Source organism: Odontomachus brunneus, unplaced genomic scaffold (assembly GCF_010583005.1).
Source record: "Odontomachus brunneus isolate Ranch 3 - 2012 unplaced genomic scaffold, Obru_v1 Obru_scaffold_036, whole genome shotgun sequence".
Taxonomy (NCBI): domain Eukaryota; kingdom Metazoa; phylum Arthropoda; class Insecta; order Hymenoptera; family Formicidae; genus Odontomachus; species Odontomachus brunneus.
The window spans coordinates 309,751-333,316 of NW_022639486.1; the positions used below are offsets into that span (position 1 = coordinate 309,751).

Sequence of the window (23,566 nt, forward strand, 5' to 3'; positions counted from 1 at the left end):
GTAAATTGCTGGATATGAGATTTCCTCATCGCGCACGCTTTTCTCGATCGAATTATAAAGTGCCGCGAGATACTTTAGTAGAAGCAGCTTACGAGATGACCCATTTTCATCGGCTTGGCTCAAGTGCTCGACGGATCAACAACAGTTAAACTTCGTTACAGAGTGCGGCGTCTCTGTTCTCGCTTGCCGTGGAATTTGGCAATGGTAATGTGCGCCGATACATTGAACCTCCTTAATTAATTCAGCAAACCAACACGGACATCAGGCGAGGAAACGATCAATCATGCAGCCTAAAAAAGGAGAAATTATTTGCAAAAAAGATACTCAATGTGTATTGAATATTAATTTAAGAGCGTTGAATATTAATCAAGCCTTTCATTTTAAAGAAATCTCACGTTCAACGCTTCTTTGCGATTTATCTGTTTAAGGTCGCTGGAAACATCTCGCGTTACTCTCCGCGAAAAGTATATCGCATCGATTGAAAAGCCACGACCGTGTCTTAAGAAGCGAAATGACAACGCGAGCGTTACGTTGGTCTTAAGAGCGTCTCGATTAGCGAAGCACATGTGGACGAACGCGAGCACTGCGCGGGCGCTCGCGCGAAATGGCAGGAGGTCGTTGCATTAAAATATATAAACACGCGAGCGCGTGTATAATAAATTGCGAAGACCCGGCGCGAAAAACAGGCATCGCTCCGCTCCACATTGCATTGCGCTAATTCTTATGTAATCGCACTGCCAGAAATCCTGCTGTTGCATCGAGCGCACCGGGACCCGTCAACTCCGTCGACACGCATGACGGTAAATGGCTCGATATGCAAATTTAAGTGCAGGAAGATCCATCCGTTCGTTAAACGCCGCGAAGGCCTCACCGCGTTAACCCACGCGAATTTTTTGAGCGTCGCGTTGCACGAGCGATGAGCGTAAAGAAGGCTGCGACACCGCACGGGACTTCGCCGTCTTGAAGACTCCAGGTAGAAGCTATCGGTCAATTTCTTCTTTTTATTCACTTGTCCGCACCCTGATATTCGATTTGTAAAATTATGTTTGAGGATTTCCTTGAACACTCGCTATAATCGCGAGCCATAGTCGCTTCAATAGATCGCCACAAAATAATGCGAGAAGTTGGCGATGAAGTAAACACTTCGCAGTTCAGAATGTTAAAAAAGTCGCTACGAAAAGTCGGAAAGGTTAAAAATGCAGGAAGTTAATGATGACAGGATTTTTAATGAACAAGATGCAAATTTTTATGAACAGGGTGAAGGACAACGGACTGATGAGTCGATAGATGAGGTGTCAGCGACTAAGGAAGTGAAAGAACTTGTCGCAAGTGGGAGACGTGAAGAAGCGAATAAACATATCGCGGCATTCTTGCGCGCGAAGGGTTTGAGTGGAGATCTCATAAAGAAGTTGATTAATGCCGATCTCACGGATGAATATGTCAGGTTAGCGCTTCGGTAAAATAAATCTCGCTGTCTTTTTAAATGAAAATGGCGATTTGATTAGAGTATTGTAAGTTACTATAATTTGATATCAATAAATAATCTTGAAACATTTTGTATGATGATCTTGAAAGTAAATACCAAAAAACGAAATAAAAATTCAATAACCGTTTCCACTCTTTTCTCCTACGCGCGCTTCATTTTCTTTCGTTTCTTCAGACTCTTAAGAGCTTTGGACTTTAATGACGATGATATCGGAAACTTACGAGATATATGGCGGACAAAGAATGAAGTCAGTAGAAGCGACGATTTAACCGATTCCAGTACGTCCGGCGACTCATCGTTGGACGCGCATATGTCGCAGAGCAGTCTCTATCTAAAAAGTGTTCTCAGCAAACCCTTGATCAGAGCTCTTCGTGAGATCATAGCGACGAAACCGGCCGATCCTGTGGAGTATCTGGGCCACTGGTTACTCCACTTCAAAGTCAGTTTATTCTGTACCAAAGAGATCGTTTTTTATAATTTTGAATAGAGAATATATACAATGAAATGTCATAAAATTTACGTGCAATCGTATACATATGTATAAATTAATACAAATTGCTTCTTCTTTTCTTATATGGGAAATATAAATCTTAGGTTTGCGAAGAACGAAGTATACGTCAAAAAGAAGAAGAATTTGAGCTATTGATCAATAGAGAAAAATTAAGAATAAAAGTATGGACGAATAATGTTTTTATCAGCTGTTATCAGTAGTATATGTCACTTTATATATCGTATATCCCCACAAAAACGTACGTCGAATTCACGTCGAATCCACGTAGAGTTCACGTGGAATCCACGAAATCACGTGGATTCCACGTGGGTGTAACGTGCATGTTTTTGTGGGGTATGTCACTTTTGATATTTTAAGATCATTTGTTTTCTGTACAATAGAAGATTGAAGACAAAGGACTTCTTCCTATCAAACAAAAGGAAGAAGAAGAACCTGGTGAAGACTGGAGTTATCTCCATTACGGAGAATCACAAATTGATAATGTTTCTAATTTATAAAATATATGAATATATATATTCATTATATTATAAAATATAATGAATTGGAACAAGAGAGAATGAAGATTGAAAACATAACTCATTAGAATTTGTGATCTTCTTAAATTCACATTTTAACCATATATAACAGTATTGCAATTAATAAAAATTAAATTAATAATAAAGATATAAAGATATATCTTTATCATGTGGTAATAAGGATATATATAAGGATGATGATAGTAACGATAAATATAACGCTAATACGAATTACCCAAATAGCAGACTTACGTCAAAATAACGTCATAAACTGGTCATAATTGGTCGATTGATGTCAAATGACTAAATAATGACATCTTTAAGACATATTTTTTGTGACATCTTAATGACGTTTCTGTACAACGTCTTAATAACGTATTATTGACGTTTAGAGACGTCATTAAAACGTCATTAAGTCGTCTTAAAATGTCATCGGTCTGTGACATTAGACCGTCATTTTGACGACATTTTCACGACATTTTTGGTCATTCCTTGATCATGAACTGATCAGATTTGGACGTCATTTTGACGTGAGTCTGCTACCTGGACAGATATTAGTGTATCAAGAGACGTAACAAATAGTACACACTATTAATAAATTTTTACGAGAAGCACGTTTTCCAGCCTTTGGTCACAATTATTTTTCATTACAAACTTCGTCGGTGACTCCTGCCGAACCTGCAACAAAAGTTGCAGATACATGTTAGTTTCAAATCGATGTGTATAACGATCATGTGAATATAAAGTCCACTAGTTACTATAAACACAAAGGCCCATATTCTAAATCCTCTTTTATCGATAAAAGTGCCTTAAATGTAGCTTCTCAGCCAATCAGGTGACTCCTAAACCTCTTTTAGAGACACATTTATAGATAAAAGAGGATTCAGAATATGGGCCAAAGCCCATATCTAAAGTTCATGAATACAGAGCAATCAATTCTTATCTTACCGCCTCAACATTCAGTTGATGAAAGAAATCGCCATGTTTTGCAATGTTATGACGTGTTATCTAACGATAAACTTTTAAATTAACCGGGACATATAATAAATTTATTTACGTGAACTCGAACTTATGGCTTCTGCTCATAGAATGCCACAACGCTTATCGTGCGGCGAAAGAAAGAAAGTTTGCGCGAAAGCCAATTAATATGTTGCTTTCCGTAGTACCGTTTTAGTTTTTACGGAAAAACAGTACGTCAATTAGCTATCGCTTGAATTTCCACCATGCGGTAATGCTAGCCACGTTTTGTGAACAGAAGCCCTTACTTATGAATAATGTAATTTTTTCCCCTAATATATCATGAAAAGTGAATGATTTTACTTTGTAGTACTTGGAGATAACCATGAATATTTTTCTCAATGTAAATTCGCGAAAAGTGAATATTTCCATGTATCTTTAAATTTAGATTTTTCACTTTTCACGAATTCACGTTAGGGAAAAGATTCAGTTACGAAGAACAGATCTTTAAATTATATCGTGTATAAGAGATTTTCCTTGGTACCAACATTATCCCCTTCATTTTCGGGAAACTGTCGCTTAACCATTAGGGTGCGTTCCTATTTAGCGCGTGCGTCCCTTTGCGGATTACTCAAATCGTCCCATTTTATTGCCTAACTTTACGACGAATAAAATGGAACGATTTGATTGGTCCGCGAAGGAGACGCGACACGTGACGCGTTAATTGGGAACGTACCCTTAGATGCATAGAAAAGGAATATGAAAGTAAAAATGTCGCTCGTTAATCGTAATAAGGCTGCGTTCAAAAACGTCACTCGAGTACTCTTCCTCTCTTTTTATTTCACTCTTGTATCTCGCTCACTCCAACGTAATGATACACTTGGGTGACGTTTCCGAACTTAAATATGGCTACTCGTTGTGGGGAATTCCGTGCTTGCGTTTGCTAGCCTGGTTACCTGTATCATACGAAAGTTGCAGTCTTGAGAAAAAGTAGTTTATCGGCGATAAAAGAAAGAGCGTTTCCTGATGTTGCGAGTTTATTAACCTCAAATCGAGGAATGTGTTATTATTCGGACGAGCGTCTAATATCAGTGCTTCCGATCTCAACGTGCTGCTGCAATTAACGCACCATAAGGCGCGTCGAGAGAAAGGCGCGTCGAGAAAAAGGCGCGTTTGATTGGTGGAATGCGCGTTATGACGCATCCTAACACGGGCAATGGGAACTGAACGCTGACGTTAGAGCGTTGACGTTCGACGCGTGACATCACCTCTCATCGCTCTAACTCAATAAAATATCGTTTTGTATTTTTTTATGCGCACGACGAGGACCTAGGTGAGTGTTTGCAAATTTTATTTGTCTAAATCTGCCTCATATCGATCGAATCGTGATTTTGTTTCCACTTGTGAACCGTTTGACATCTACCTGTGCGCACAAACTTAGACGTTGCGTCACAGATACGAATTGGAACGTGTCAAATCGTCATAATATACAAAGAACGATTCATCCTTGATTCGCTGAAACGACTTGTCTGAAACATCTTAAAATTCTTTGTTTAGTAATCAATCAGGATGATAGCACCAGAAGTTGGCTCTACTAATGCAGAGCCTGTACACGTCAGGATCACAAATGAGAAAGCTCCATTGATCCATGGCAGAAATATGTTTCAACGACTGAGTAATATCTTTAAGATTAGAAGGATGCAACATCCAGAAGGAGATGGCTATGTTGAGTTTGGAAATCTGGGTATTGACAGCACTCGTACACTGGGGACCTTTGCTGGTGTCTTCAGCCCGGTCACATTGTCTATGTTTAGTGCCTTAGTCTTTATACGAATGGGTGAGTGATAATTTACACCAAAAAAGTCCTGTATTCTGGACTGCTTGATCAAAATTACTCATCGTTGATCTCTTGCAGGATATATCGTGGGCAACGCAGGATTACTCATTACTTTGATACAGTTTATAATCGCATATAGTATTTTATTATTCACAGTCGCCTCTGTCTGCGCCATATCGACCAACGGCGCCGTGGAAGGTGGTGGTGCTTATTGTATCCTTTTTCTTTTTATCACAAGCAGCAGCTGTATATTATTTCCATCAAATGAGCATCATTCATTTTGTACTTTTATCTGGTAGGAGCAAGCTGTACCAGCTTGTTGTATTGAGATAGCTTATCAGTGGCTTTGCTTTGTTATCCCATATTCCACTCGTATTTAGCGTCGTGTTAGGCTAACATAACAATCGAAAAAGTCTATAAAAAAAATTATGGAAACATGAATTCTTTCATATCGATAATTCAAAGCACAAGATTTATTGAATATTTATCACTGTAAACTATAGGCTCTGTTGGGATGCAACTATGCTAAGAGAAATATAAGACCGATATAACTAAAAGTTATATTTTCCAATTAACAAATTATGCAGTTATGATCAGTCGCACGTTAGGGCCTGAATTTGGCGGCTCTATTGGTACTCTCTTTTTTATGGCCAATATAGTCTCCAGTGCGCTTTGCATCTCCGGGTGCGCTGAAGGTTTGGTCGAGAATTTCGGACCATCTGGTTACCTGAGCGGTATGAGTGGACTGATACCAGATGGCCGGTGGTGGAGATTTTTATATTGTTCTGTACTAAACACCGCTAATCTTCTGGTTTGTCTAATTGGAGCCGCGATGTTCGCGAAAACCAGTGTCGCGATCTTGGCGATTGTCTGTATCTGCCTGGGCAGCGTTATCATCAGTTTCCTCGCGCAAGGAGTAATGGAGGTAAATATTATTTTAAAATATGTATATTTGTATATGTATATGTGCCTTTTTCAGTACAAATTTTGAAAAAATATTTTTAAGACATGTAAAAGATGTCTCTTGGGCGTCTTTAAGAATTGTGTACTGTTTAAGTTAGTCATTTAGTATTGTATAATCAATTGAACTATAACTATAACTATAACTACTGATGACTCATTTATGATTAGATACCGATACCAGATGCAAACACGTTGGTACAGAATGCAACGGATCACGTGAACGGAAGTTACACAGGTCTTCTCTCTTCTACGCTTTACAACAATCTCTATGCAAATTACAGCGCCGACTATTCGAGTGGAGGAACTTTGACGGACTTTGCGAGTGTTTTTGGCGTGCTCTTCAGCGGTGTAACTGGAATAATGGCAGGAGCGAATATGAGCGGTAAGTAAAATGAATTTTTGTACGCGATTATAGTGTGAACGAACTTGTGTATATTTAAATAAGTATATATGATATTGTTTCTTTCTATCGCGCACTTACTTGATGATTAACAGGTGAACTGAAAAGTCCTGGCCGAAATATTCCACGTGGAACATTGTCAGCTGTGTTATTTACGTTCATATGTTACATTCTGCTATCTGTATTGACGGCTGCTACCACCAGTCGATTTTTGCTGCAAAACAACTTCATGTACATGATGCCGATTAATATCTGGCCACCGTTCGTCGCTGTTGGTATTCTCACGGCGACGTTTAGCGCTGGCTTGAGCAATCTGATAGGTTCCAGCAGAGTATTGGAAGCATTGGCTAAAGATAATGTATTCGGCAAGTAACTGATAACGATGAAACTTTTAACTGTTGATTTTAAATTAACATTCAGCTATTTTAATTGATAAAAGATGATAATTATTTAGTAGATCTGCCTTCTAACATCTATAAAACATCTTTGCTTTACTTTCTCATCTAGGTTCAGGATTGAATTTTATAATACAAGGTACATGGCGCGGGAATCCAATCGCAGCAGTGTTGACTTCGTGGGCTCTTGTTCAAACTATTTTGCTGATTGGATCGTTGAACACTATCGCTCAGATCAATTCAGTACTATTTCTCCTGAGTTATCTCGCGACCAATCTCGCGTGTCTCGGCCTGGAACTTGCTAGTGCGCCGAACTTCAGGTATTCTACTAAAAATGGAATCGTCAAATTATTTTAATTATAATTAACGATTATAAATTATATTTACGATGAATCTTATTCTCTTTTTCAGGCCTACATTTAATTACTTCACTTGGCATACGGCGACTATAGGTCTACTCGGAACGCTGATAATGATGTTCATAATTAACAGCATTTACGCTTCTAGCAGTATAATATTGTGCTTGATCTTAATAATCGTGCTGCATTTGTTCTCTCCGAGTAAGAACGCGCCATGGGGTAGTATATCCCAAGCGTTGATATTTCACCAAGTCAGGAAGTACTTGCTGATGTTGGATTCACGTAAGGACCACGTGAAATTCTGGCGTCCGCAAATGCTTCTGATGGTCGCGTCTCCACGTTCTGCCTGCCCTCTTATCGATTTTGTGAATGATCTGAAAAAAGGAGGACTCTACGTTATCGGACACGTGAAGGTTGGCGAATTCGCAGGTCAAAATGGCGATCCTACGATAGAAGAATATCCGCATTGGCTAAGTCTAGTCGATCACATGAAAGTCAAGGCCTTTGTCGAGCTAACTGTGACAAAAACGGTTCGCGAAGGTCTGCAGCATTTGATAAGGCTCTCTGGAATGGGCGCGATGAAGCCAAACACGATTGTTCTTGGTTTCTACGATGAAGAATCTCCGCGAGATTTCTTCTCAGATTCTCAGTACGCGACGACGGTATTCGAAAATAGCTCAACACTTCCAAATAACACTGTGTTCCCGCTGAGACAGACGACAGATGAGAAATATCTGGATCCGATACAATACGTCAGCATGTGCTCAGACGTCCTGAGAATGAAGAAGAACCTATGTTTATGTCGAAATTTTCACTTGTTGAATAAAACGCAGTTAACGAAGTAAGTAGAAAATTTTATCGTTGAATTAATATACTCACAGTATCGCTGGTGTTACAACATTAATTCTCTTGTAGAAATTCGAACTTGAAGTACATTGACGTGTGGCCAGTCAACTTCTTCCAACCGACCGACCAGGATCCGTTCGACACAACGTCGTTGTTTATGCTTCAACTCGCCTGCATTATCAACATGGTACCTAACTGGAAGAACCTGCATCTCAGAGTTTTCCATTGCGAAACCTCAGATGACAGTGGAAGCTTGAGCATCTCAGATACGCAAGGTTCGATGAACGAATTCCCGAGAATCTCGAACGAGCACAGAATACGAAAGTCATTGAACTTGCTACGAATTTCCGCATCGATCAAGAAGATTCCGGAATGGGGGGAGCAGATTCGAGGCTTAAACGGCAGATCCTTGCTCGAGCCGAAAACGGAGAATCATTTTGACGGGAGTACAGAGTCCAACGATAACACTTTGAGTAACATGTCACGGTCTTACATATTAGGGTGAGTGTTGAAAACATTTTATATCATCTTATTGATATTTGTCTTAATCATTAAGAAAATACCGAGCGAAATGATAATAGTCAAACGCTGACTTAATGCTTTCAGTTGAATCGCATTGATTCCATGTTGTAACTATTTTAAATAATATTTTTTATCATTTTAATTAGATTAAATATCGTTGATACAGAGCATTAATATTGACTTGCCAATTCACAATTTCTAATTTATACTTTGCGTTTCAGTGTCAATCAGCTGATAAGGCAACATTCCTCTCAAACCGCGACGATATTTATTTATTTGCCCGCGCCGCCAATCTCGAGTACTTGGGACCAGGACGACATGTATCGGCAGTATTTGCAATCGTTGACTGAATTAACTGCAGATCTACCGCCGATAGTTCTGGTACACGGTGTTAGTGCCGTCACGTCGACTACTTTATAACGAATTGTACGGATAGAGACAAAAATGTGTATATTCTTAATTTATGAAGAGAAAAGATATATACGATCGAAAAACGGATAAAGACTATTACTATATTATAGTTCTCGGATATAGTTCTAATTATAAACGGAACTATTGTACTAAATGCACAAAGATCGAGAATAATCGTAATTTATTGTTTCTTCTTAGTAATTTGATTACTTATTTTGCATGATAGTACATAGAATATGTAACTAAGCAATAAGTATTATTTTAGATCGATAGGAAACGCGCTTTATCACGTCCAAAAGAAAGGAAATGTTTAATATGTATAAAGTTTATAATACTGTGATAAAACAAACTTATTATATAAGAGATTCTCCAAAATATTTTTTAAAGCGACGACCAAATGGTTCTAACATCATATGAGAATATTATACTAATATATACAAGATGGGGCACTTAACTTTATAATCTATATTATATTACGATAAGTACTTTTAACAAAAGTTTTACAGTTTCAGGATAGAAACACGAGATTTTCGAAACTGCGATGTTTAAAACATTCAGGTTATAAAATTAAATGTTTCCCGTGGTATGCTTTATATAAGATATACTATTTCAGTATGACTTTTTTATACCGCATTTCATATCATTAACATTATTTAGTAATTAACATTATTAATAACATATCATAATCGATACTCGAAGATCTATTGAAAGTACTCTGCTTATTGTATTTAGTATTAGTTGAATTGTACTGTTTGAAAATAGAAAAATTTTTTAACTACTACGTGACGTTTTGAATACTACTATATAAATAAGGAAAATTTAAAAAAATCGTATATTTTTGTTGCATTGAACTCTTTGAAAAATATAAAATTTCTAAGTTGTTGAACCACATTATATTTGAAAATTTGAAATTGAATAAATATTGAACCGCGATTTCAAAATATCGAGAAAATAATCGATTCTCTAACAAAAAATAATTGAATATCGATTCATCGTTCGGATTACATTTCTAGAGATTTTTGTACCATCTAGGCCATTGCATGAAAGAGTATGTTCAGAAACGTCACTTGAGTGTTCTCTCTCTCTCTTTATTTCATTCTCGTATCTCTCTCACTCCTACTCAGTGGATGGTCTGGAGTAACATTTTCGAACATACCCAAAAAGAAGAATATCTCTAGAGAACGTCACAAACGTCAAAGCCGTATTCCACAGGTATGGTTATGATCACGAGACGATTAATTGTACCGATATCATGGTTAGCAAGAATCAAGTCGACGAGTACTCGGCAGTTGAGTGCAACGATGAGTACTGTCTGCGTGAAATCTTTACTCTACAAGGAGTACGGTGATCCTATCAGCGTTCTCCAAGTGACAACGCAAACGATCGACAAGCCAGCGAGCGATGAAGTAGATTTTATTAATGAATTTATATTGATATATAATAATTTATCATTGTCTCTGTAAATTGTGCAGTTAACTCTTATCTATTTCCGTGTGATTCATCATCATCAAGGTACATGTTATATAACTAAACTTTGTTTCTTATGTAGGTATGTGTAAAATGGTTACTGTCGCCAGTAAATCCAGCCGATATAAACACGATACAAGGGAAATATCCTAGTAAACCACCCTTACCAGCTGTGGCAGGAAATGAAGGAGTTGGAGAAATACTAGCTGTAGGCTCTAATGTGCAGAATTTGTGCATTGGAGATAGAGTGGTACCAAATTGCCCTAATCTTGGAACATGGAGAACACATGCTAATTATAACTTCAAAGATATCTCGAAAGTGTGTTTAATAATGGGCAAATCATATATATCATATTTGCTATATACATTATTTCTATCTTATTTGACAGGTCCCAAGTCATCTGAGTTTGGTTGAAGCAGGTATGTTAAATGTAAACCCATGTACGGCCTATCGAATGTTGAAAGATTTTATTACTCTAAAACCTGGAGACACTGTGATACAGAATGGTGGTAATTCTGCGGTTGGTCAGCTAGTTATTCAATTGTGCAAATTATGGAATTATAAGTCTATCAGTATTGTTCGAAACAGGCCAAAAATACAAGAATTAAAGGTATGATATTGACTTTAGTATATTATTATAATGATGATTTTTGTTTCAATTTATGTATATATTTAAATGTATATATTTCCAGAAAAAAAATGATATATAATTATATAAAATTTTATACAATTATATATAAATTCTATATGAATTTTGCTCCTATATGGTCACATATATCATATATATTTATATGGAAAAAATGATGTTAAATGAAAAAGGGAAGAAATAGTTTAATTCAATTATTGACGTTATATACTGTCAGAAGTATTTGCTTCAATTATATTTGTATAGCAGTGTCTTTTTCTTTGTAGATATATATAATTATGTATGATTATATACATGATTATATATGGATTATATATTATGTAAGGTTATATAGGGGCAAGATTCATATGATTTTTTTTCCTGAGTTGTTTTATACAGTGTTAAATTTAAAATAATATATTTAATATTAATTGTATAGGATCAGCTGAAAACTTTAGGTGCAGATGAGGTGTTGACTGAAGAGGAGCTTCGTACCACCCAGTTGTTTAAAAGTGGAAAGTTACCCACACCAAAGCTGGCTCTCAATTGTATTTCTGGGCAAAATGCGCTTGAGGTTACGCGCCATCTCGCTCATAGTGGCGTCATGGTAACTTATGGTGGCATGTCCCGAGAACCACTGACCATTCCCATCGCTTCTCTTATTTTTAAGGTGATCAAAGAAATTAGTCGTATTTGTGGGATTCGGATTTATATTCGGAGAAACTTATAACAGCTATAATTACTAATTTTTTCTACAGAATCACTCTTTCAAAGGATTTTGGATGACAGCTTGGACGAAAGAAAATATGGAATCCAAAGAAAGGGTTGACATGTTTAACGATTTGGCGAATTACTATAAAGATAAAAAATTGCAAACGCCTTTGCATAAATTAGTGCCTTTTGACGAGTATCAGGAAGTTATCGCTAGCGCAGTCAAATTCGATGGTCGTACGGGCGTGAAATATATTTTGGATATGACGAAGTCTTAAGATAATCTTTCCGTATACAGTTACATATGAATTTTCGTATTCATTTTTAAAAATATTGCATTACTCTTATAAATGGGCTGGAAAGTATATTTGGGATTATTAATGGGATTTAGAAGTATATTTGCATTTAGTAGCATTTTATGTTATCTTCCCAGTGTTTTGTAAAATACGTATGCTGTTTTATACGTTTCAAACAAAACTGACGAGAAGCGCGTCATGTAAGATAGAACGGCCACTTTTTGTAATGGAAATGTAACATGTTTATTTGTAGGAATATCGCAATGCTGGTGTATAAATATGCAGGAAAAATACAGGAAAAATAATTGCAATTTGTGGCGTTATCGTTAGGCCTTCAAAAATCTTAAATTACTCGACCTTATCGAGAAGTTCGAGAAGATCCATGCTGTGTTTTAATCCTTCGTCCTCGAACAAGTCTGCGTATACATCCAGCTTGGCTTTGTAATCCTCGTTTATCTTTAGCTTCGAATCTCCCCGCTTTACGCTGTTCCCCTCGGCGTCGACTTCATTGTCCACATTGTTAGCATTCTCGTCGTCCTCATTTGACAGTAAATTGAGGGTGAACGGTCTCTCGTAATTGGTTTCTTCGGTGCCCAGCTGAACAGCCAACATACCCAGTTCCGCTTTCACGCCGCAGTCTCTCAGGAACTGTTGGCTGTCTCGCCGAGAATTCGTGTTTTCTGTTATGCCATACGTCGGCAAATATCTGCAAGCAAAAAGGTAATCTATTGATTTAATCTTGGCAGCATAATGAAACACTCTCTTTTTGTCTTACATGTTTTTTCCCAACAAGGTCTTCCTATCTCCGAAAGTACCGAAGGATCCGCCGCAGCAGGTTTCTGGGCTCACGTCCTTCAGCCTCATGGTGGCTAGGCCGTTTCTATGTTCCGCGTATTTCTCGTCGTACTTGTGCGGTGTTACGTTGAAACTGGCGTCCTCGTTCTGTAGACCACGACGCAGAAGGATTGAAACTCGAACACTGTACGGCTCCAGCTCCTTCAAGCAACTCCATCGCGCGCCCCAAACCTCGTCGAAAGTCAGAGAGCCGTAGAACTGTACGTCAAAATTGCACTCGGCGAATACTTTCCTTCACACGCTGACTACGACACTGTCAAGCCGATCACGTGCACTGTACTCACGTCAACGATCATCTGATGCACCAAGGTGACACACTTTTGCGCGTTCACATCGCTCACCATGTCGCGCATCGCGTCTATGTGGTTCAACGTGATGAGAATGACCTCCCTGGGTCCAGTAGACGCTGTCAATTGGTACTTGACCATCATGATCATCAGGTCGAAGAGCTTGTCCATGCTGCTCTTATCGAGCTTCATGATGGATGAGAGAGCAACACGCTCCAAGGTGGAGCGTAATTGCGGCACCCCGACCATCGACGACTCCTCAAATACCGACGACAGGATCTTGGGGTTGAGCAGAGCGGCGGTTACGTCGTCCAGCACTATAATAGATTGATCAATCTAGTATTGCTAAATGGCAATGTTATGGAAGAGATGTTATTATAAGAGATATTATTATAAGATATTTAAAATGTAAGAGAATTATTTATAAATTTTTATAATGTAAGAAATTATTTGTAGGATAGACGCTATTTATTTTCTCGAAAGCTATTCGCGAGCATGGCCTCACCTTGTATTGTTTTGTCGACATCGATCCGCTGCGCCTTTAGTCTCTGTCGCAAGACATACAACATCTCGCCGCCCATGTTCAAGTACAGAATTGGTGTCGAGTGCGAGGACATTTTCGTTGGAGTGATCACTCGATCGTCAGTGGTACATACATCAGATGGATACACGTATGTCGTACTAGGCGAGGAAGTCGATGCGTCACCTTGACGACGTAAGTGTACATACTTCTAATTGCCGCGATCGGTACCGAGTATGCGCGAGGAAACTCACACGCGAGCCCGTGGATATGCGCCCTTCTCATTTTAGAGCATTGCCGTGATATTCATTAAAGACCGTTATTATTGCGGAAATTATATAACTTGATATAGATTTATTCGGGCGTTGATTTTTTCCTCGAAAAATATTTGAATGTAATTAATGCAATAAATTTTTACGTATAAGACTACATTGTTATATATCTTTGATATTATTATTTTGTGATTTAAGCATCCTAAAAAATAATATTTGAATAACGAAAGTTCTCAATTTTAAAGTTCCACTATGCAAATAGTAAATGTTACATATTAGATACGTAACATATGTTTAATGTCCTACTTAGAAACGTTTTTTCTACATAATAGCTCAGAAATGTAGCAGAAATATTTCTACTACATTTCTGAGCTATTATGTAGAAGAAACGTTTCTGAATAGAACATTAAACATATACGTATCTATAATATAATATGTAACTTTTACTATTTGCACAGTCCTTTTTAAATTCTTTTTGCTTCTATCAAATAATGTTGCATTGCTATTTTAGTCAATATAATGTGTATTATATTTATATGTTGATGCCCGAATTTAATTTAAATTTGAATCTATACTTTAATTTTGCCGCGTCACAAATATTCAAGTGGTACCAAATCATCGATGAAAGTGATCACTAGATCTTCAAATATTCTTTACTAGGTCGTCCAAGAATATCTCGGTCAGATTTTTATAGAATATCTCTTACAGAGAGAGGATAGAGAGAAAAGTGAAGGAAATTAAGTAATTTGATATTTCATTAATAATTTGTAATGTGATGAGCTTTTCATTCTGAAAAATAAATACTTAGTTATGCCTGTGAAATAGAAGCGACGCAATAATGCTTCTGCTTTTGAAATGAAATGCGCTTTTGTTCGATCTTAACGATTTCGTTGTTCAGTCTTTTGTCAGCTTAGCAAAGGAGTGTAGTTGATTGATTGTGTGTTTGTTACGTATGCTTGCGAATACCGGTAGACTGTTTTAGAAAGTTGTTGCGAATAGTTTATAAACTGTATACCTACAATAACGGTAGGAAATTCTTAGAAATTGATAAAAGAAAATATCTGTAGTGAAAGATGTGTGCAGGTATTTTATTTAATATTAGATTATTTCTAACTTGGATACTTTGAACGATATGAATTTGCACATTGTTGTTTAACGTGTTATGCTTTACAGTTTATTATTTTTTACTTTATTATTTAGAAAAACGTTTCTTTTTTTTAATTTCTAGATCTGTTTAGGGGTATTGGCCATTCAATATTCAATACACTTTTAAGAAGCAAAATGGAAGACATTGTGAAAGAGTTAATGTTTACACTTGTAGCGACAGACAAGTACTATGATGTTATAAATAACTTTCAGAAGCTTAAGACTGATCAGTATCGTGTAATATTTACTTTTAATATTATATGGGAGAATCACATTATTCCGTATAGCCATGTAGTTAATCTAAGTAAAAATGCTGAAGAATCTGAGAGAATACGGGAGGATGGCAATAGTGTGTTTGTTACTTCTACTTCTAATTTAAATTTACGCATTGCATTGAATATATATACACAAAGCATATCCCTAGCACCTTATCCATCAAGGCAACTTGCTCTGGCTTATGCCAATAGATCAGCTGTTTTATATGAATTAGCTTTATATTCTGAATGTATTCAGGATATTAACAGAGCATTGGACTTCAATTATCCCGATGACCGAAAAGGAAAGCTTTACATGCGTAAAACACAATGCCTAATCATACTGAAAAATGTAACTGCAAAAAATATGATTAAGAAAACAGAATATTGGATAAATAAAATGACTTCTGGGCCCAATAAGTTAAAATTACAAACTAAGCTGGATGAATTGCGCCAGAAGACTGAGCAGAAAAGTTTCCAGCACGATCCTATGAAACAGGCAGAATTAGAAAGTGAATCTCCTCTCCCTGTCATAAAGTCTTATAATAATGATATTCCTTGTGCATCAGATGCTGTAGTCTTAAAATATGATGAAAACAATGGCAGACATGTTATTGCTGCTCGTAACATAGATGCAGGTGAAGTAGTTGTTGTAGAAAAGCCTTACTCATTGCTGTTGTCACAGGAGAACACATTGTCGCACTGTTCAAATTGCCTAAAAAACAGTTTGGCTCCTATACCCTGCAAATACTGCACTTATTCTTTATATTGCTCAGAAAAATGTAGGGATATTGAGTGGAGCAAATGTCATTATATAGAATGCTCTTTTTTTTCTATTATGGCCAAATATGGCTTCAACGATAGTGATTTTCTTAGCTTGAGACTAGCTGTGCTCGCTGTAAAAGAAGCTGGCAGTATACATGCATTGAAAACCATGTTGGAAGAAGTTGATAAATCTGATGGTATTTAGCATTCATACTTTTTATCATTTTATAACAGCAGAGTATTCATGGTAATATTGTTTCAGATTCAAGAACTAAAGGTTTTTCACAGGATGGAAAATTCCATAGTGATAAATATATCAGTCTGTACAGTCTGGAGAGGAATACCGAGAAAAGACCGTTTATTGATCTTTTCAGAAGAACTATAGATACTTGTTTTATTTTGTACCTTTTGGCAACGTGTACCAAGTTTTTTGGTATCAAATTTTCCGACGATTTAAGAGCTTTGGCGAGAAATGACGACGTCACGTTTGTAGGTGGTCTCATTCTGAGACACCAGCAAATAATCCCGACCAATGTCCATTGTGTACGTCAAGTATTCTAATATGTCCTAAATATGTAATATTCGCATGTGTGTAATTGATCTATTTTTTATGTTTTTCTATCGATGATAGTCTTTTGTTTCATTATTTACTTATTATTTCTTCTGTAATTCCACTTTATCAGTTTGTTTAATACTTATTTATTATGATTTATTAACAAATTTATTATTATTCAAATCTGATATTTGCAGTTCACTGAACAGCGATATTTAGAATGTGACCCTGTACAACGTGGTCTGGCTGCTATGCCTTTTTGTAGTCTATTTAATCATAGTTGCAGTCCGAATATGATGAGGATTTCGAGATCTCAGCATATCGTTTTGTACGCTATGTATCCCATTCGCAAGGGCGAGCAGGTACTAAATTGTTATAATCACTTACGATAAAAATTATTTTTTATCATAATTAATTTTTAACTTATTATAGCTCTTCGATAATTATGGATATCATTTTGCTGTGATGTCGAAAATACAAAGACAACAAAAACTACTTCAACATTATTATTTCACTTGTAGTTGCATACCTTGCCAAGAAAATTGGCCTTTGTTTACCGACTTGAAGTCCTATAAAGTAAGTCATTATAAATTATTAATATAATAAAACAATTTCGACGACAAACACTTTGTTTTGCAGATTCTAGTCAAGACAAAGGATGACAAAAATAAAATAAAAAATGCATTAAAGAAATTTAATACATACGTTAATTTAGCAGAAAAGGGTGATGTCCTGAATAAGCCTTATATCATCGAAGATTTGTTAATGATGATACGAGTGCTGTACGATCGCGTGCCGATTGCTTGCAAAGAGATGGGTGAGGTTGTGGAAACTTTGAAACGGGTGAACGGTTTGCACGGAAATAAGTGCGTCTCAGTAGAAATATCGATGTATAAGTAAAAACGCGTGTTTTTTTATGATAATATTTTTTCCTTGGTGAAATGTTTTTTGTTTTGTTATCGTTTCATTGACAGTGTATCGATATATCGTTTTGTAATCAGTGTATCGATATATGTAAAGAGTTTTAGTTTATTCCAGATTTTGAAGATTCAAGAAGTTAATGTTGTAATCGTTTTTGAAGGAGTAACTTTGAAAGTTGTGAATCTCGCCGCGGTCATTTTCATTATTGCCACTTACGACTGATTGAGCAGATCTGTAAAATATTCCGAAAATTTATCTTTTGCTGTAATAATGAATAAGTAAATTAACATGATATGTGGTTTACCTTTTGACTGCGTGAGTTTATCACAATTAATTTTACGACCTTTGTCGATTACTGTAACAAAGGAAAAGTCTTCGGAATATTTCACGTATCTACCTGATACATATTGATTGCAAGTATAATTATGTAAACATAACTTTTTTATTTTAACCTTTTTATTTTTTAAGAATTTCGAATATTATTTTCTCTTTTTTGACATATTATTGGCGAAGATAATCACAGTGAGGAAACAGGAATCTCAAATACATAAAAGAGAAGGAGAGAGTTCTTAATAAAGTATTTCTATGAAGTGATATATTAAAAATGTTTAAAGATGACACTATATTTGTTAAATGTATAATATTTTGAAAAATTAAAGTTGCGATGGACAATATTGCATATCAAGTTTACCTTTTTTACTTTTCTGTTATCCTATGTACGATTTTCATGAATCGTAAATATACGGCGCAAGAAGATATACAAAACTATGTTAATTCGCAGATATTATTGAGGTAGTCGAATAGTAGGAAATGTTGTCTATGGAGTAATTTGAACTATAATGTACTTAATTATACACGCTCGTGTAGCGATCGCAGTTGATAACGTTTTATTCTCGTTATCTCGCCAATAACCATGAAACAATTGGCAAGAGAATCGTCAAGCCAATCGGTTGATAAGTCGTCCCGTGATTTCCACATTTCTTTTCTTTAGGGCATTGTTTAGGGCATTCTGTCTTGTTATTTTTTTCATCATTTGCATCATTTGCATATGAAATTCGCCATTCTACGCCCGTGTGTATCGGGCTGTGTTTAGAGATATATTGTTCCAACACGTCCGACGTAGTGATGCCTGTGAAAATTCGACGGTGTCATAACCGTTATTCTCATCATATTCTCATCAAGGTAGATGACACAAAGCTAAATGTATTCGCAAAATAAATCAAGTAGCGCGCAACGCAATATATGAACGCACCTAATGAGTGTATTTCGAGGTCTTCCATCATATGGAAACCATCTCCGCCCTTTGCGATAAAATCGTTCACAAGGACCTTATAAGTGGCATTCGTCTGAAGCTCACTGTACGATGGTATTGCGCAGTCGGCACATTGAACTTGAACGGAAACCACCCTCGAGTTTTGCGGCTGAGTCTCGTCATAGACCACCTGCAAGAGTAACGCGAGCGTATACCTGATAAGACAGATTCGGGTGCAGCAATCATTGCGCGAATATAAATTACAGGTGAAAATGACAGGTGTGACACGTAGTGGAAATTATATGTAATCTCTTCGTCGAATTCACATTCTCGATTACCTGCAGTCCTCCAAATTGCAAATACGCGCCGTACAAGTTGCCGGTGGAGGTCCGATTGCCAAGATTATAGACGCTCCACTCGAGCATCTCAAGAATCTTTTCTCCCGTCATAGTAGCCACTTGGATTACATTACCGAAAGGCAAGACGCTTATAATGTCACCTCTGTTGATCTACAATGTGACGTTACGACATAACATTGTGCTCGACGTATCTCAAAATGCACTGTGAAAAAATACTTAAAAATTAATGTGTAGAATATGAAGTTTATTTCTGAAGTAAAATTTATATTTTTGTGAAATGAACTTTATATCCCTCCCACAAATAAATTTTCAAATATCTTTTTCTCAGTGTGTTCAGAACATTCTTAACATGTTGACCACCACAGGAGTCACTGATGACCGGTTCATTGATTCTGCCGCGTTTCATTAATTTACGCAAAAGATGTGCTTAATTATATCTAATGAATTAAATATTTTAGTTGATACAAAGCCAAGAAAACTAACTCTGACGAATATATGCGTTAATATATGTATTTACTTCAGTTACTCGAACTTTGATTAAATTATTTGATTAATTTATTTGACTAAGTTAATTAAGAACTCTTTTTGTTTTACAGCAAAATCAGTGGGAATAAACGTGTTGAAAGGAATACAAGGAAAACACATTTTAATTACCATATCTCCTCTCGCTCTAGTGATGGACGTTCTGATACTGCCGCTGTTTTGAATCGCAATGGCAGCATTCGTCCATCCTTTCTTAGCCAAGTACTGAGTAGCGTACTGTGAAAAGAGAAAACAAAAACAAATTATCAACTTCGCATTCCGCGATATCTACGAGAAAATTGAATCGATCGGAGATCTTACATAATCGATTATAGAGTCGCAGATTAAATTTCCCAAATTGCACTCTTTCCGTCTGCAATTCTTGCTGTCCCCGTCGAGGAGTACTCGTGTTTTTCCGATCGTTATGTTCATTAACTCATCGATAGGTTTTTTCATCTGTATTATCATTTCCTGGACATCTTCTGCCTGCGGTAAGGATTGTGAAGGCTCTATGTTAGATAATGTGTTTTTTTTAAGATATACACGTATATATGTATTAAAACACTTTAATATTTTTACATATAGTTACTTTCTTCAATATATTTTTATTTGTCAATATATTTTTATTATATACAGGATGATTCATTGTTGTGTCAAATGTCAACAGAATATAGAGGACAGAAATAAGTAGGACTACGAATCCATTTATAGAACGAAAATTGTTCCTCGAAGTATCCTCTATATTCTCTATATCCTCTATATTCTGTTGACGTTTGGCATAAGAGTAGTGAATCACCCATATATATGTAGTAAATTGAATTATAAGTATTTTTAAGCGCGATTTGGAATGTCAAAGAGATTAAAAAATAAATAATGTGTTTGCATGAAACATTTATTAGCACATAAATTGTTCGAAATTTTGACTATCATGTTTGACACAGCATTCAACGCGAAGTCTGCGGACTTGACATTTTGCGATTTTTTCCTTTGGGGATATATTAAGAACACTGTCTATACAACTATTCCTGAATATGAAGAAGATTTACATATAAAATCTCGAAAGCTGTTGAAGGAATTACAGCAGAAATACTGCAGTTAACAATGAGAAACGTTATAAAATGCGTTGAATACTATATCGAATATGATGGTCAAAATTTCGAGCAATTTATGTGTTAATAAATGTTTCATGAAAAAACATTATTTATTTTTTTAACCTCTGACATTCCAAACCACGTTTAAAAATACTTATAATCCAATTTACTATTTTAATACTTAAGATGCCAATTATCTCGTAAACGATGTATAGTAGCAATTTTTTACTGCATATGATTTTGATTGCAAATAACTCCTATTTAAAAAAATTATAGGTATCCATTTAAAAAAACTATATTGACCTTTATAATTCAAAAAGGTTACGAGTAAAAGAAAATTTTATATGCACTTTGTAGCTGACTCAGAGCAAATTTCTCTTATTAAACTTTCTCTGCAAATTTCTCTTATTAAACTTGTAACTTCAACCAGTTGCGAGATATTTGCTCGGACATCTATGGACAGGCATCCTGTATATACATATATAGCTGTATATACATATATCCTGTATTCACAGCTGTGAATATTATATATATACACACATTTTATATTTTATCAATGTTCACAGTTGCAACCAAACCAATTCTTCCAAATGACTTTCAAAACTTACCTGTTTCACAGTGGAATCGACCAGGATCGGGTTTCCCTTGATGTGCGTCACCTCCCCGCTCGCGTCGAAGCTCACGCTGAAGTTACCTAGGTATTTGGTGTAGGCGTACGCCTGAACAACGTAGACTTTCCTTTTGCTTTCCTGTGTTATCTCCGTAGGGTAAAAACCCTCTGGTACCTCGGAGTCCGGCGGCGTACCTTCGTACAAGAAGGTGTTCGTGTGACCGCCAATCACCAAATCGATATCCTCGACCTCTTTGGCGATCCTCTTGTCGGTTTCGTAGCCGGAATGACCCAGAGCGATGAGAATGTCGATACCCTGAGCCTTGAGCTTTTTAGCTTCCTTTTGGATGGATTCTACCTCGTCCTTGAAGATCACGTTCTCCGTGGTCGACAAGATCTTCGTTTCAGGCGTCAGGTAACCGATTACACCGATTTTCCGGCCGTTCACCTCGAGGATCGTGCTTTTCTTCAGCTTCGTATCTCGCAGATCTGGTTGCATGCTGAGATCCAGATTCGACGTTACGATAGGAAACGTGACGTTCTGTATGAACGGTATAAGACCCTGGATCCCGTCGTCGAACTCGTGGTTACCCAAACTCTGAATTTAATAAATTGAAATTTATTATAAGCGCAAAACACAGACGATATGCAATTACGCGACTTCATATAAGAGTCGCGAACAAATTTGGTTGTTTGATTAATTTTATTCGACTAACTTATTTATTTTACTTAATTTATTTTTTCAAATTTCTTATCAATTTATTTATTCAAGTGTCGCGTCTGGCATCGGTGGATATATCAAATAAACAATATCAAATAAACAATGAGTTAAAATTGACTGTTCGAGAGACATAGCATAGCTTGGACGTTCAATTCAATTTATGTGGTAAAAGTACCAATTCACGAACACGTGATCTTGGACATTCGTATTGTTCTGACTTTTAAATGCGAATATTCAAACTTTTGACATAGAAAACGTGCGTATACATTTCACATTGGTATTTTTACCTTAATTAGAATCATCGTATGCAGCCGAATTGATCTTTTTTCCGAATACTTTTGCGTAATTTGATTCCAAAAATAATTAACACTCACGATGGCGTCCGGTTCCAAGAAAGTCAGGAATACCGCTGGTGCCACCCATTTGTACACGTTGTACCACGCTGTCCCTTGAAAAGTGTCGCCGGCATTCAGGAAAATCGTCGGCCCTTGCGCCCTCGCTTGGCGGATTAGTGTTGCGATTCTGGCGAAACCACCGTAACACTTTCCTTCCTTGGAGTCTTTCGGCGTGCACGCGGTCGACAATTGCGACGTTTCCTCGAATCTGGAAACGTTCAATTTGCAATCGTATAATTTGCGAACGATCAGGCGAGTTACGCGATGTCGAAAGAGCGAGAACAATTTCTGAATGAAGTATTCCCAAGTGAGAACACGTACGCGGTTAATTATCAGTTGGGTGCAATTAACTATCTCGACGTTCGTGTCAGCACGTTGAGAGTAATTACGCGACACAGAGCGCTTAAATGATACGTCTCCTCTGTGATCGGTGAAAGATACTTGAACATTCTTACACTTTTCTCACAACAATAAGAGACAAAATTTACCTCGCGTGCATGTCGTTCGTGTGAACGATCGTGATGGTGAAGTCGTCATCCTGCTTGACAACGGGATTTGCAAGCACTCCATTCACGAATGCCAATAATGCGAGAATATACCACTTGATCGGTCCTATTGACATCTTCGTTTGTTACTCACGTCACAGTGCGGGTGCTCTTTTATGACTTTTTTTGTCCCTTATCTTCGTTCCACCCGGTGTACTGATAAGATACGTCTTTCTACGGTAGTTTAACTTCTCAT

The 23,566-nt window shown here is 36.7% G+C and overlaps 6 protein-coding genes across 8 annotated transcripts; 4 read left to right on the top strand and 2 right to left on the bottom strand.

The window, feature by feature from the left end:
* The first annotated feature begins 257 nt into the window (after positions 1-257).
* Positions 258-2,545, top strand: LOC116843882. Its single transcript, XM_032814764.1, has 2 exons — positions 258-1,444; positions 1,661-2,545. Exons 1-2 carry the CDS (start codon positions 1,197-1,199, stop codon positions 1,971-1,973), a joined length of 561 nt encoding a protein of 186 aa, XP_032670655.1. The 5' UTR covers positions 258-1,196; the 3' UTR covers positions 1,974-2,545.
* Positions 2,546-4,473: 1,928 nt separating this feature from the next.
* LOC116843881 (solute carrier family 12 member 9) lies at positions 4,474-9,565 on the top strand. Its single transcript, XM_032814763.1, has 10 exons — positions 4,474-4,802; positions 5,027-5,306; positions 5,385-5,519; positions 5,894-6,231; positions 6,438-6,651; positions 6,765-7,034; positions 7,177-7,384; positions 7,476-8,264; positions 8,339-8,770; positions 9,013-9,565. The coding sequence occupies exons 2-10, from the start codon at positions 5,039-5,041 to the stop codon at positions 9,209-9,211; spliced, it is 2,853 nt and encodes a 950-aa protein (XP_032670654.1). The 5' UTR covers positions 4,474-4,802; positions 5,027-5,038; the 3' UTR covers positions 9,212-9,565.
* Positions 9,566-10,376: 811 nt separating this feature from the next.
* On the top strand, positions 10,377-12,613 carry LOC116843807 (enoyl-[acyl-carrier-protein] reductase, mitochondrial). Its single transcript, XM_032814574.1, has 5 exons — positions 10,377-10,608; positions 10,752-10,988; positions 11,059-11,280; positions 11,735-11,965; positions 12,054-12,613. The coding sequence occupies exons 1-5, from the start codon at positions 10,417-10,419 to the stop codon at positions 12,282-12,284; spliced, it is 1,113 nt and encodes a 370-aa protein (XP_032670465.1). The 5' UTR covers positions 10,377-10,416; the 3' UTR covers positions 12,285-12,613.
* Positions 12,613-14,097, bottom strand: LOC116843808 (protein OSCP1). Its single transcript, XM_032814575.1, has 4 exons — positions 13,950-14,097; positions 13,442-13,761; positions 13,078-13,355; positions 12,613-13,008 (listed from the first exon to the last, which is right to left on the bottom strand). Exons 1-4 carry the CDS (start codon positions 14,059-14,061, stop codon positions 12,651-12,653), a joined length of 1,068 nt encoding a protein of 355 aa, XP_032670466.1. The 5' UTR covers positions 14,062-14,097; the 3' UTR covers positions 12,613-12,650.
* On the top strand, positions 14,011-18,554 carry LOC116843804 (SET and MYND domain-containing protein 4). 3 transcript variants are annotated; one of them, XM_032814566.1, is made up of 6 exons: positions 14,011-14,159; positions 15,465-16,598; positions 16,664-16,944; positions 17,152-17,316; positions 17,387-17,530; positions 17,594-18,554. In XM_032814566.1, exons 2-6 carry the CDS (start codon positions 15,518-15,520, stop codon positions 17,852-17,854), a joined length of 1,932 nt encoding a protein of 643 aa, XP_032670457.1. In that variant the 5' UTR covers positions 14,011-14,159; positions 15,465-15,517; the 3' UTR covers positions 17,855-18,554. The 3 variants fall into 3 exon arrangements, with proteins under 3 accessions (XP_032670457.1, XP_032670456.1, XP_032670458.1); XM_032814565.1 differs by lacking the exon at positions 14,011-14,159 and adding an exon at positions 14,572-15,319; XM_032814567.1 differs by lacking the exon at positions 14,011-14,159 and adding an exon at positions 14,573-14,977.
* LOC116843805 (protein 5NUC-like) lies at positions 18,474-23,473 on the bottom strand. Its single transcript, XM_032814568.1, has 8 exons — positions 23,314-23,473; positions 22,805-23,033; positions 21,708-22,307; positions 20,330-20,494; positions 20,141-20,245; positions 19,466-19,636; positions 19,128-19,317; positions 18,474-19,004 (listed from the first exon to the last, which is right to left on the bottom strand). The coding sequence occupies exons 1-8, from the start codon at positions 23,445-23,447 to the stop codon at positions 18,772-18,774; spliced, it is 1,827 nt and encodes a 608-aa protein (XP_032670459.1). The 5' UTR covers positions 23,448-23,473; the 3' UTR covers positions 18,474-18,771.
* Between the last annotated feature and the right edge of the window lie 93 nt (positions 23,474-23,566).